This window comes from Ctenopharyngodon idella, chromosome 1 (assembly GCF_019924925.1).
Source record: "Ctenopharyngodon idella isolate HZGC_01 chromosome 1, HZGC01, whole genome shotgun sequence".
NCBI lineage: Eukaryota > Metazoa > Chordata > Actinopteri > Cypriniformes > Xenocyprididae > Ctenopharyngodon > Ctenopharyngodon idella.
This window is the reverse complement of record NC_067220.1, coordinates 16,671,270-16,683,454: the sequence shown is the minus strand read 5'-3', so window position 1 is coordinate 16,683,454 and position 12,185 is coordinate 16,671,270. Positions and strand designations below refer to the sequence as shown.

The window sequence follows — 12,185 nt, the reverse complement described above, 5'->3', positions numbered from 1 at the left end:
GGAAAAATCATACTCAAAAGTTAACAAACAAACCAATAAATAATAATTAGAAATTAATTAAATAATTAAATTAACATATTTGCTGTAACACATTATTTTAAGCAAACAATCATACTCAAATAAATTAACTCAAAAATTAATCAATGGTGTTCTTGGTGTTCAATCGCTTGCTATAAGTATTTCTCAAAGTCATAGTGAAGATTTTCCAGCAACTTTTGAACTTCCCATGCCTCCTTCAAGTTCTTAACTATGACGTCCGCTGTGTTCGCTTTCTCTTAGAAACTGCTCCTTGGAGACCAGAGCACATTCACGGATCTCGTTAGCACAGCTTCCTCAATTAACATCTGCATGCTATCATTACCACAGCTTGAGATCAGATGCCGTGTCAAGCTTCAGCTTCTGGCACACAAGGCATCTTCTGGATGCGTGGCTCCACATCAGTAAACCAAGATAAATGTACCACCGCCAATTTAAGGTGATGATTTCAAAAACTGCAATTACTACTAGGAAGAACAGAATTCAGAGGGTTTATTTTTAGAGTCCTGCTGGAGTGTAAGAGGGTGGAGTGGTTGCCTGTGTGTGTGTGTATAATTATCACCACTGGGAATTAGCTGGTGGTGTGAGCAAGTGCTGTTACGTACGCCACAAGCAAATACTTTAATTGTGGCTGTGCTGCTGAAGAACTGCTCGCTCGTGCAGTTATTTCAACAATATTTATTTATATATTAATGCTATTCTGCACTCTGTTTTTAGGTTTTAATCTTCGTTTTGGTCAGCAAGCATGTATTTTGCCTGGAGAATGTATGGTGCACTGGTCCCAGTGAGAGAATGAGAGGGAGGAAATGGAAACAGTAAGAGAGAGGGAGACGTAGAGCGTGAACTGAGCTATTTTTAGGAGTGCTCACAGGAAGTGAAAGCCTCAGGCCTAGGCTTAACTGGTGCTTGACTGGTACCCACCGAGAGAGAGCAAGAAAGAAAGAGAACGAGAGGCAGGAATGGCCAGGACAATTCAGCATCACTCAGAAAAACTTGGAAGGACTGGATTTTACTTTTTTATGATTCTGTACACCAGCCACAAAACTGAGAAAGTCTTTTTAGCCCTATTTCTGTCTTCCCATGTCCTTACCAAATAAATAAATAAAAATACTGTGATGATACCATGGTACACTGATGGTATTAGGTGGTAATATCATGGTACACTGATACTGAATGAGTACTGTATTCATATACCATGGTCTTTACATGGTATATGAATAGATATTTCAAAGAAGGTCATGATATTATGGTCAAAAACAAACAAGCAAAGAAAAAGCATGGTAATACCATGGTACTTTTAAGAACAGAAATACTAACAAAATCAAAACCTGATTTATTTACTTTTTTTTAAAGATTTACATAATATAGTTTGCACTATAATGCACTACTGTTCAAAAGTTTGGGATAAGGAAGATTTTTTTTTAAAGAAATTAATACTTATATTCAGCAAGGATGCATTACATGGACCAAAAGTGACAATAATAACTGTGACAGTGTTACAAAATATTTATATTTTAAATAAATTAGGTTCTTTTGAAAACCAAAAAATCCTGAAAAAACTGTACCATGGTTTCCACAAACATATTAAGCAGCACAACTGTTTTCAACATTGATAATAATAAGAATTTTTTCTTTAGCATCAAATCAGCATATCAGAATGATTTCTGAAGGATCATGTGACACTGAAGACTGGAAATATGGCAGCTGAAAATTCAGCTTTGCCATCACAGGAACAAATTACATTTTAAAAAATATTAAAATAGTTATTTTAGATTGTAATAATATTTCACAATATTACTGTTTTTACTGTATTTTTTTGATCAAATACATGCAGCCTTGGTGAGCATCAGAAACGTTTTTAAAAAACATTAAAAAAAAAAAAAAACTTATTGACCCCAAACTTTAAAACAGCAGTGTATATTATGAGAGATAGAATGGTCATTGATTAATTATTTCCATATTTTTTGCATAAACATACACATGCACACGCTGCCTTCATATGATCCCAATAAAGTGTTTTAATTCTAATAATGAGCTTAAAATTAAAAACTCACCTCGTTCCCGAAGGTTCCGGAACAGCTTGGATGTTCCTTTCCAAACTGGTGGAGTGTCAGACAAGATCTTCTCCAGCTCCTATAAAACATGACAGAACATATGTGGTGGTGGTGGGGGGGGGACTGTACATGTTATTTGCATGCATAAATACATTTTGAAATGCAAACCTATTTATTATCTATAAATAATAAATAATTTAACTGAGCTATCAAATCTACATAGCATGCATTAGCAATAGTTTTATAACAGACCTGTTTGTTGAGTGACCTCCAAGGTTTTTTGACTAAGGAAAATGGATGACCAGAGACAGACAGCAACAAAAAGAAGCAGAAAGAGGGTGGCTTGTGAGATAAGATCAGAATAGGAGTCTTGTCCCATTTAACAATCAGACAAAACAACAAGATTGTTTTCAGAGTAGCAGTTTTCTGCTCAGCAAAATCCTGCAACAAATGTTTCAATCAATGAATTTCCCACTAAAATATCTCTGTGTGAGAGAGAGGCAGTTCACTGTCGGTGTAAATGAAGAGAGCTGGGCTAAACAGTCCTGTTCTCTGTCATAGCAACCAGGCAATCAGCCCCATGGAGCTCTGCTTAGAGGCTCAAGGTCAGTTTGTCCCACAGACTTTGCTTCAGGTGTCAAGAGCATGCAGCATAATCTGACATAATGCAACTACTATCCTGAATGTATCTTTATTTATGTATTAAAGGGCTAGTTCACCCAAAAATGAAATTTCTTACATTAATTACTGACCCTCATGTCGTTTCACACCCGTTAGACCTTCGTTCATCTTTGGAACACAAATTAAGATATTTTTGATAAAATCCAATGGCTCAGTGCGGCCTCCATTGTGTATCAAACTGCCAAAGTCACGTGAACCATTGAAATTACTAAACGTTTCGAAACAATTATGACGTAACAAAGCCTCGTTTACTGAAATCACGTGACTTTGGCAGTTTGATACACACTCTGAACCACTGATTCGAAACAAAAGATTCATAAAGCTTCAAATTCTTGATGAAGCAGTGTTTTGAAATCGCCCATTACTAGATTGTTTTTTTTGTGCGCAAAAAGTATTCTTGTCATTACATAACATTAAGGTTGAACCACTGTAGTCGCATGGACTGTTTTAAATATGTCTTTAGTACCTTTCTGGGCATCTGAAAGTGTTGATGAACGAAGGTCTTACGGGTGTGAAATGACATGAGGGTGAGTACTTAATAACAGAATTTTCATTTTTGGGTGAACTAACCTTTAAGAACATACATTATTGTTACAAACGCTGAAACAAAACAACTAAATTTACAAATGATACATATCACATTAGAATCACACCTCCCTTCTGCTATTCATGCTCCACTAGAGCTGTACGATTTTGGATAAATTGAGAATCACAATTTGTTTCATTACTGGATGAATCAGCGTTTTTGAACAAATGAATGAATTCAATGACAAATACATTTTAAACAGTCACTTATCGCCACCTACTGGTGTAACTGGTGTAACACTGATACAATCTTTATTTGAAGTGTCAAGTTACTTTTAAAAGGTGATTTACTCTATTTTTATCGCTACCCGAGACATATCCGAACTACAAACTTTTATCCTAGTACTTCTGGACCCTTTTCTGTGATAACACATTTCCACAAATTATAAACATCACAAATCTAGTAAAGTTTTTAATATTTTAATTTTTTAAAAATCAAATACACATTTATAACACTATACTTAGTGTTATATTACCTTAGCAGTAAATGAAAAAAAAAAAATGAAAAAAAAAACAACAACAACGAATTAACGCTGCTGTGAGGGTGTTTTTAATACAACGGCTGAGGGAGTGATAACAAATCTTTCTCTCTTCTGCTTTAAGAGCAAATGCAAATACAAAAATGATATTTGCTGTCTTCTCCCATTCACCGCTATAGAAGTTTACCCAACTATGACGACTTCCGCTTCTGAGAACCCTGGGAACGTGAAAAGCGTCCATATGAATTATTGTAACAGAAATAATTATACTGTGTGGTTGAAAAGAATGTTTGTGAAGCAGATTCATACCTAAACATGACAACTGCTCTCTCTGGCTCAGCGGCAGCTGCAAACGCAGATTTGAATGTTCTGCTGTGCACTTACTTGTCAAAGGTTTAATAGACAGAGGCGAATCGTTTAGGAATAACATCACGTGGGTATTTGAATCAAGATTGTGATCTTTTAATGATTAATTGTGTAACTCTATGCTCAGCCTTTGTCATAACATGGAGCAAGCACAAACAATAAAGTTTTGCAGGTGTAGCATTAATGGATGTCCTGCTCCTTTTATATAAGATTAATGCCTGTTGTGTCTAGTGGAACACTATGACATTTATTGTATTTATTCTATCAAGACATGCACTTCAAAGACTAAACAACAGTAGAAATTGAATCCAGCTAAGTAATAAGTAAGCACTGCTGTGGGTCTCTTGAATAGCTTTGATCTGGCCCATTAAGACCTACTAACATTCATTTCTAAAAATTATTAATTAGCATACTATAAGATTAAGACACAACAACAAAACATTTAATTCACACTGATGTCCTAATTAAACAGTTTTATGTGCACTATGAAGTACTGGGGGAAAAGAAACAAGTCATATTTCCCTCAAATAACAACATAATAGTTTCATTTTATCTTATTTAAATAAGAGACACCTAGACATATCCCTCTTCCTCATGTTTAAGTCACTTTGGATAAAAGTGTGTCTGCTAAATGTACAAAACAAAATGATGCATATAATCACAGACCTGAGTTAAGTCTACTTGGAGCTAGTTAACTTATATGATTAGAGAAGACCACATTAGGTGATTCCAAGACCATCAAATACTTTTAAAAAAAAGAAAAAAAAAAAAATATACAATTCTTGGTCTACCTTACTTAAGGCAAATAAGGCAAACATTTTACATGAATTTTAGAGTAAGGCAAATAAAGCAGATTTTACAGTAAAGAGCTTTGCACTCTGCTGCTGTCCCTAAAGTAGTTTAAATGAAGTATAACTCTGAGTTTAGATAGAGCATGTGTGTACTCACCGCGGGGCTCACTCATGGTGACCGACTCGATGAAGTTCTGAGGAGTCATGTACAGCTGTCCCTCATACTCCACTGAGCTGAAGAGACGGAAACGATGCTCATGAGACGACATGTACACGTCACCTTCGTCAAAATCAAACGGAGCCTGCAAGAAACAACGACAAGCAAAATCTTAAATCTTAATCTAAAATGTTTTTAGTGTTAAATTGCTAATCATTATGTATAGTGAAGCTGTCTCTGTTCAAAGTCAGGTTAAACAGATAACATCTGTTTCATCTGACATCAAATGGTCCTCATGAAGGGCGTCATGTGGAATTGTTCTGCCTTTTGTGTCATGAAACTCAGACTTTTTTTTCACACTTGTACACTATATTATTCCCATGTGGCATGTATTGAATGACAATATACTCAATATAAAATATATAGATATTAAAATACTAAAATATATAGATTTAGATTTTATTTATAACTATTTATTTATAAATAAAATGTACTAGAACAACTTTTTAATATTTTTAAATTATTAAGTTTATGTATGTGTGTACGTATGCATGCATGCATGTGTGTGTGTATATATATATATATATATATATATATATATATATATACACATACATATATATATACACACACACACAAACACACACCACTTGAAAAATATATTTATATGTAAGAAAATACTATTTCATCTCTCCACACTAAACTGAGTCAAAGAAAATTTTTCTTTAATGTGGTAACACACACAAGGGATGAAAGAACTGCAACGTTTCCACCCCAATCAAGAAAACATTTAGTTACTAAGTGGAACAGTCAGACCAAAACATCTGGCAGCCCATGGAAACCAAATATGATCGTCTGCCAAAGATACAAAAATCCCAAAAATATGTTTATATGGACGTGCCAAAGAATTCTGTGCTTATATATGACAGCTCAACTCTGATAGGGTACTGTTTGACAGGCCTCTATGATACAGCACAGATAGGTGAATAGCTGTTTTAACCAACCGTAACGCTCGGATAGGTTATGTGATCTGAAACAGTCACTCGTGTGCGCAGTCATTTCAGCACCATGACTGGGGAAAGCGCCCTTCTTCCTGCTGCAGCATCACACAAATGCGCATTGTCATAGTATCGAAGCATTATGATTGTTTGTGTGCGTAAGCAAAACAATTCACCAAACTCTACAGCAACAAAGCCCAATAACAGTTCATTTCCCAGAAGCAGTTGCATAGACTTGACATTGAAAAACCCTTGCCAGGAAAAAAACACTAATAGGAAGCAGTGTTACGTGGCACTGAGAACAGTGGGAACAGTCATACCTTATCCTTTGCGGCTACAGCGGGTAGTGAAGGCAGCAGTGCCCGACAGCCCGTTCCGTTTTTCGGGGCTTTTCTAGCTCTGAATCCGCCCATATCTGAATAATAATAATACAACACGGCTCCTCCGGCTGCAACACCCACAGCAACTGCTATTCCTCTGAGTCTGCATCGGTTATCCTTCACCGGAGAACGAAAAAGTGCATTCCGTGGAGCCGAAGAAAAACTCCTAAATATACCTCCTAGTCTGCGCACAGCGGCCATTATTGTTGTATGACAGAATTTGTGCAAGATTCTCGAGTTCTCATTCATTCATCGCGAGATCATGTGCTGCTCCCTCACCGGGATCACCCAGAACAGAACAGCAGCAAGTCCAACATGTCCATTTGAACTCTGGTCGTTAAAGGTAGCCTATATAATGTAAAATAAACTTATATAATGATATGAAAAACAGTTGCCAACGCATATGTAAGTCTGATTACTTGTCAAATTCAGGCTTGAACCCCCACAAAAGAAGTCAAAACAAAAGGTGGGGTGTTCTTTTTACACGACTAAACGTTTCAAATAAAGTTTTTACAAAAAAAAGAGTGCGCTAAACAAGTCGCGTTTGCCTGATGAGGTAACCATAGCAACTGTAAGCCGCTCGAGCGCTTTCAGTTTATTAGTAGATACAGTATACGTCGACAAAACATAAGCACAAGCAATTTTAGCTTTATTATAGATTTACATATTACAATTAAACATCATATAAACAAATATAAAAATCTGTGTTTTGTTTAAACTTTAGTTTAGCAATCGAGCGGCAACAAAAGACCATTTTTTGTTGCGCAAGACGAACCTCAACAGATGCTACTGCAAAATGTAGGCTACCTTAGTGAAGAAATTAAGTCAACTTCTTAAAGTTATTCCCTGCCACACCCTGTCTACCAAGTAAACATCTAAAAAAATTAAAGACATTTGTTTCAACCTTCTCATATTCAGACAATTTTAAGGTCTATTTACACATACTTTAGTGTGATTACGCAAATCAAAGTTTTGTTAATTGTACAGTCATCGAAGTCAAATGACTCAAATACGTCTGCAATCGGGATCAGACGCAACAGAGTGATGCAAGTTTAGAATTGTTGAGTGCAGATGCGGGTGATATGCGCGTGTAGCAGGGGGATTGAAAATCCATCCCGCGCAGACCTCTAACTCAAATGTCTGATCAGAGTCTATGAGCTTTTATGAAAAGCGCCAAACTCCTATGACGTGTTTTTGGTTTACCCATGCAGCAAACTGTCAATGTCACCACGAAACCTGACACATAACTGACATCTCTATTGCAAGTGATCGATCCACTGCGCCTGTGGATTGATCCTGCTCTAGCTGACCACATTGATTTTGGTTTAAGGTATTTTTGGAGATCATAAATACTAATGAGCTAAGGGGAACGACGTGGGAGAACGTGTCCCTCGAGAGAACCGTTGATAAATCACCTACGGTGGAAGTGATCTATATCCTCGTGAGAGATAGCAAAGAAGGGCTTTGCCACTTAAATGTTATGACTCAATGATATATATATATATATATATATATATATGGTGAATTCAGGTTGATTGGGACACTTTTCCCCCAGTCATCTCGGTGGTAAAATGTGTCCCAATCAACCTGAATTCATCCTATATATATATATATATATATATATATATATATATATATATATATATATATATATATTATTATATTTGACAAATATTAACAAACACATGCTAATAAATTGGTGGGTCTCCGGAGAATAGTACATTTAAGCGCAGTTGATTGCGCGCGCATCTTGTTTTAAATTAACAAGGCAACACCTGATCCATACCTAAGTAATCTTTCATGTAATATCTACTTTGAGGCATGTTCTTAGCTGTTGGGCTGGAAAATTTCTATATCAATCACTCATAGTATCAACGATTTGCCATCAAACATTTCGTTTCCTTTGTGTTAATGACCCTTCTTTTGTGCGTAATGAATCTTTGATCTTTGATATCTTTGATACTTCATCTGAACTCATGTTATGCTGGAACTGTTCAAAGGCACGTTGACATCAGTCAGAGCTGACAGTGCAGTGATGGCGTTTGCACAGATGTGCAGGTTGTTTTGACTTTTCCTTCTTTATTCTTTTAAAGGCAGTTACATGCACACTTTAGAGGTCATATAAATTTACACCTGGCTATCGATTAAGCGAAAGTCTAAACCCAAGTATAATGGTATAAACCAAGTCGCAAATCAAGTACAAGAGACTTTTTGGCATCAACTAACGCACACACCTTGAAGTCTTGTCTCTCTCTCTCTCTCTCTCTCTCTCTCTCTCTCTCTCTCTCTCTCCCTCTCGTTCTCTATCGAGCACCGCCCCCTTTCTTTTCCTTTTTCCTCCTTGGCTTCCACCTGCTTCACACTAGAGATTCGCCAGAGCGCGTCAGTGCGCGTAAACCCCGGGGAACGGAACGGATCGGTACACAGTGCGCATCCCTCTTCACCATCCAACTGCACTTTTCTTTTCCTCGTTGCGCACTCATCTCCACAATGTTGCTTTCTGCACTTTTATCATAATCCATCAATGGATTAAACGCGTGGATGCAGATGAAACCGATCATCAAAGAAGACAGAAGAAGAGGATCAAACGATCAAGGAGTTATGTTTCAAACAGTCATCTATAAAGGGCTCCATTAGCATATGTCAAGAGGGCATTTACATAAGGGCCATATTTAGGCTGCTGCTTCAGAACAGAGCCAGTCACATCCAGAGAGCACAAGAGGAGAGAAGCCGCATAAGCTTGTGTGCTGGAGTGCGTAAGAGAGAGTATTGGATACGCAGGGGACCGGAGCAAAGGGGAGTAGCCTGGAAGGTCGAGAGAGCATGTGCTAAACCGAGAGGGAGAGAGCGAGAGAGAATCGGATGTAAACACGCATTGACTGTCAAAGCCGCAAGCAGTGACTGCGCAAAACACTAGGGAAAGAGAAACCACAGGGGCTCTCCTCACGGCAACTTTTCTTCGACTGTCGGTGATGGGTGCAGTCGGTGAGCTGGCGGGCAGCTTCTCTCACGGCTTTGAGAGCTTTGCGCACGGGTCTCATTTCGTCCTCACACCCCCCGGGGACTCCGGTGCTCTGATGAACGAGCACATCGTCTCCGCCGAGCGCCTGTCACGCAGCACTTCACCGGACCTGACGCATCTGAAAGGGATCCTCCGCCGCCGGCAGCTCTACTGCAGGACCGGCTACCACCTCGAGATATTACCGGACGGTTCGGTGCAAGGCACGAGAAAAGACCACAGCAGATTTGGTAAGTATTGTTTCATTATTACAGTCAATGCTACAAAATATTGCATGCCACTGTAATAAATTAGTACTATAATAATAACACTAGCTATATATATTAGGTACTTGTGTATAGAAATTGACCTGGACTGATAATGATTATTTTAACGGTTAAAAGTCTTTGTTACTTAATATGCATCATGATTATTGCTGAGTGTTGGTCAATCTCTACTTATGTAACTGCACTCCACTGTAATGTAAAATGTGATGATATTATTATGACGATGGTGATTATTATTATTTCCACGGTCATAGGCTACTGTGTTCAAATAATGTTCATTATAATATAGCAAAACATAGTGATTAAGTGTGAAAGACGTCATGAATTAAGTATAGGGCAGGTTGATGCCACTATTGCAGGTGCTTGTCCTGCTGTCTCAACTGAGAACTAACAGCTGTGCTTCTCTCACAGGTATATTGGAATTCATTAGCCTCGCTGTGGGCATGGTGAGCATCCGTGGTGTGGATAGCGGATTGTATCTGGGAATGAACAGCAAGGGCGAACTGTATGGATCTGTAAGTATAGCATAAATGCTACTACTGCATATTATTGAGTAATGCAACAATTAATTTCATTCATAGCCTGCCTGTGCTAAATTGAGAATGTGATTTATGGTGCAATTTCAAATAGCCTTTGGACATAGTTTATCCTTCTGTTTGTACTTATTATGCAGTGTGCATGGTTAACCCTTGCTTTCCCCTCTCTTTCTCTTAGGATAAGCTGACAGCGGAGTGTGTGTTCAGAGAGCAGTTTGAGGAGAACTGGTACAACACTTACTCTTCTAACCTGTATCGACACGGCGAGCGAGGATCTCATTATTACGTAGCCCTCAACAAAGACGGAACGTCTCGAGATGGAGCCCGCTCTCGGAGGCACCAGCGCTTCACGCATTTCTTGCCACGGCCTGTGGATCCAGAGCGCGTTCCTGAGCTTTACAAGGAGATACTAGGTCAAAGCTGAATCCACTGAACCTCAAACTCAAACGCAAAAAAAAGCACCTGCATGCTCTTTACCCCCCCCCCAGACAGACCTGTCTCAGGAGAAAGCAGTGCAGATGGGGGGAAAAGAGGCCCTCTTCTGCGGCCAAGGTTGGAGCAAAAGCAGGAGATGGAAAGCCGTTGACTGCAGTGGCAGGAACCAAATGTCTGGACTCTGGATAATTCCTGAAGAACAGAACACTGCTTTGGATCCATTCACCTGCTATATGTAGGGATTTTGGATTAAAAGAGAGCAAATTACCACTGGTGGACCTCTCGCAAGAGAATAATGGACATCTACTACTACTGAAAATTCTAGAAGGCTTCTGAAGGAATTCTGCGAAATGCTTTTGAGATTTCATACTCTTTCAAAACACTGGCATGGACAAGCAGGAGACATAAACTCCTCCAAACATTTCTCTTTAGGTCCTTTAATTTATGTTTTTTAAAGATATTTATTTTATATATTTATTTATTTTGAAAGTATATTTTTACAAGAATATATGCAAGATGTAACAGGACGTCATGAGAGCTTTATTTTCTACCACTATAGAGACATGACTTCTAGAGACAGAACTACTGAAGAAAGTATTTTCTTATATGAGTTGTTAATTTTCGGTTGTATGTGGTCCACCTTGGTGTCCCCCCCGTTTTTTGTTTATCTCTCATGTCATTAAACCAGATCCTTAAGAGCCTGAGAATGTTCCAGAATTCACTGGGGAATTAAACAGTTCAAATGATTGCATTTTGTTGTGTCTGTCTTTTCAGTAGAAACATAAGGTCACCTGTCAGAGGTGAATGGTTATTGAATTTCTATTTGGAGAAAGGAAAAGGAGGTCGACTTTTAGGAAAATGTAAGCAGGGACAGCAGGTGTCTACAGCTGTCTGATTTTCATCGATCCTATTGCAGGGAAATTAAATCAAATGAGCTTTTAATAGCTTAAAAGCCTAAATGGTTATGCTAAACAGTACACATGTAAGTCACGATAATACGATTTGCAAAAAAATGTTAAAGGGTTGGTTCACTCAAAAATGAAAATTCTGTCATTAATTACTCACCCTCATGTTGTTCCAAACCCGCAATACTTTCATTCGTCCTCGGAACACAAATGATGAAATCTGAGAGCTTTCTCCATTGAGAGCTACACAATTAAAACTTTGACGCTACAAAAAGTTCATAAAGAGATCGTAAAACTAATCTGTATGTATTGAGCGGTTTAGTCCAAATTTTCTGAAGAGACTCAATCGCTTTTTATGATGAACAGATTTAATTTAGGCTTTTATCCACATATAAACATTGATCAGCGAACATAAACAGAACCAAACCTGCTTGACACGTGAGAACAAACCTTCCGGAAGTTCAAACGTGCTGCGTAACACACGAGAATGAACCTCA

At 38.0% G+C, this 12,185-nt stretch overlaps 2 protein-coding genes across 8 annotated transcripts in view; one reads left to right on the top strand and one right to left on the bottom strand.

Annotated features, from left to right (window-relative positions):
* The window catches only part of micu3a (mitochondrial calcium uptake family, member 3a), a 31,380-nt gene extending 24,587 nt beyond the window's left edge, over window positions 1-6,793 (bottom strand). For 2 of the 7 annotated variants that reach the window (XM_051903149.1, XM_051903175.1), the window contains exons 1-4: window positions 6,468-6,789; window positions 5,150-5,294; window positions 2,343-2,374; window positions 2,091-2,169 (exon numbers count right to left, since the gene is read on the bottom strand). In XM_051903149.1, the coding sequence (XP_051759109.1) occupies window positions 2,091-2,169; window positions 2,343-2,374; window positions 5,150-5,294; window positions 6,468-6,776 (565 nt within the window). In that variant the 5' untranslated portion in view covers window positions 6,777-6,789. Of the gene's footprint in view, window positions 1-2,090; window positions 2,170-2,342; window positions 2,375-5,149; window positions 5,295-6,467 lie in introns of all 7 variants that reach the window. The other 5 variants (XM_051903160.1, XM_051903194.1, XM_051903168.1 and 2 more) reach the window with 4 other exon arrangements.
* Window positions 6,794-8,864: 2,071 nt separating this feature from the next.
* On the top strand, window positions 8,865-11,530 carry fgf20a (fibroblast growth factor 20a). Its single transcript, XM_051895836.1, has 3 exons — window positions 8,865-9,776; window positions 10,224-10,327; window positions 10,527-11,530. The coding sequence occupies exons 1-3, from the start codon at window positions 9,500-9,502 to the stop codon at window positions 10,770-10,772; spliced, it is 627 nt and encodes a 208-aa protein (XP_051751796.1). The 5' UTR covers window positions 8,865-9,499; the 3' UTR covers window positions 10,773-11,530.
* The last annotated feature ends 655 nt before the right edge of the window (window positions 11,531-12,185 follow it).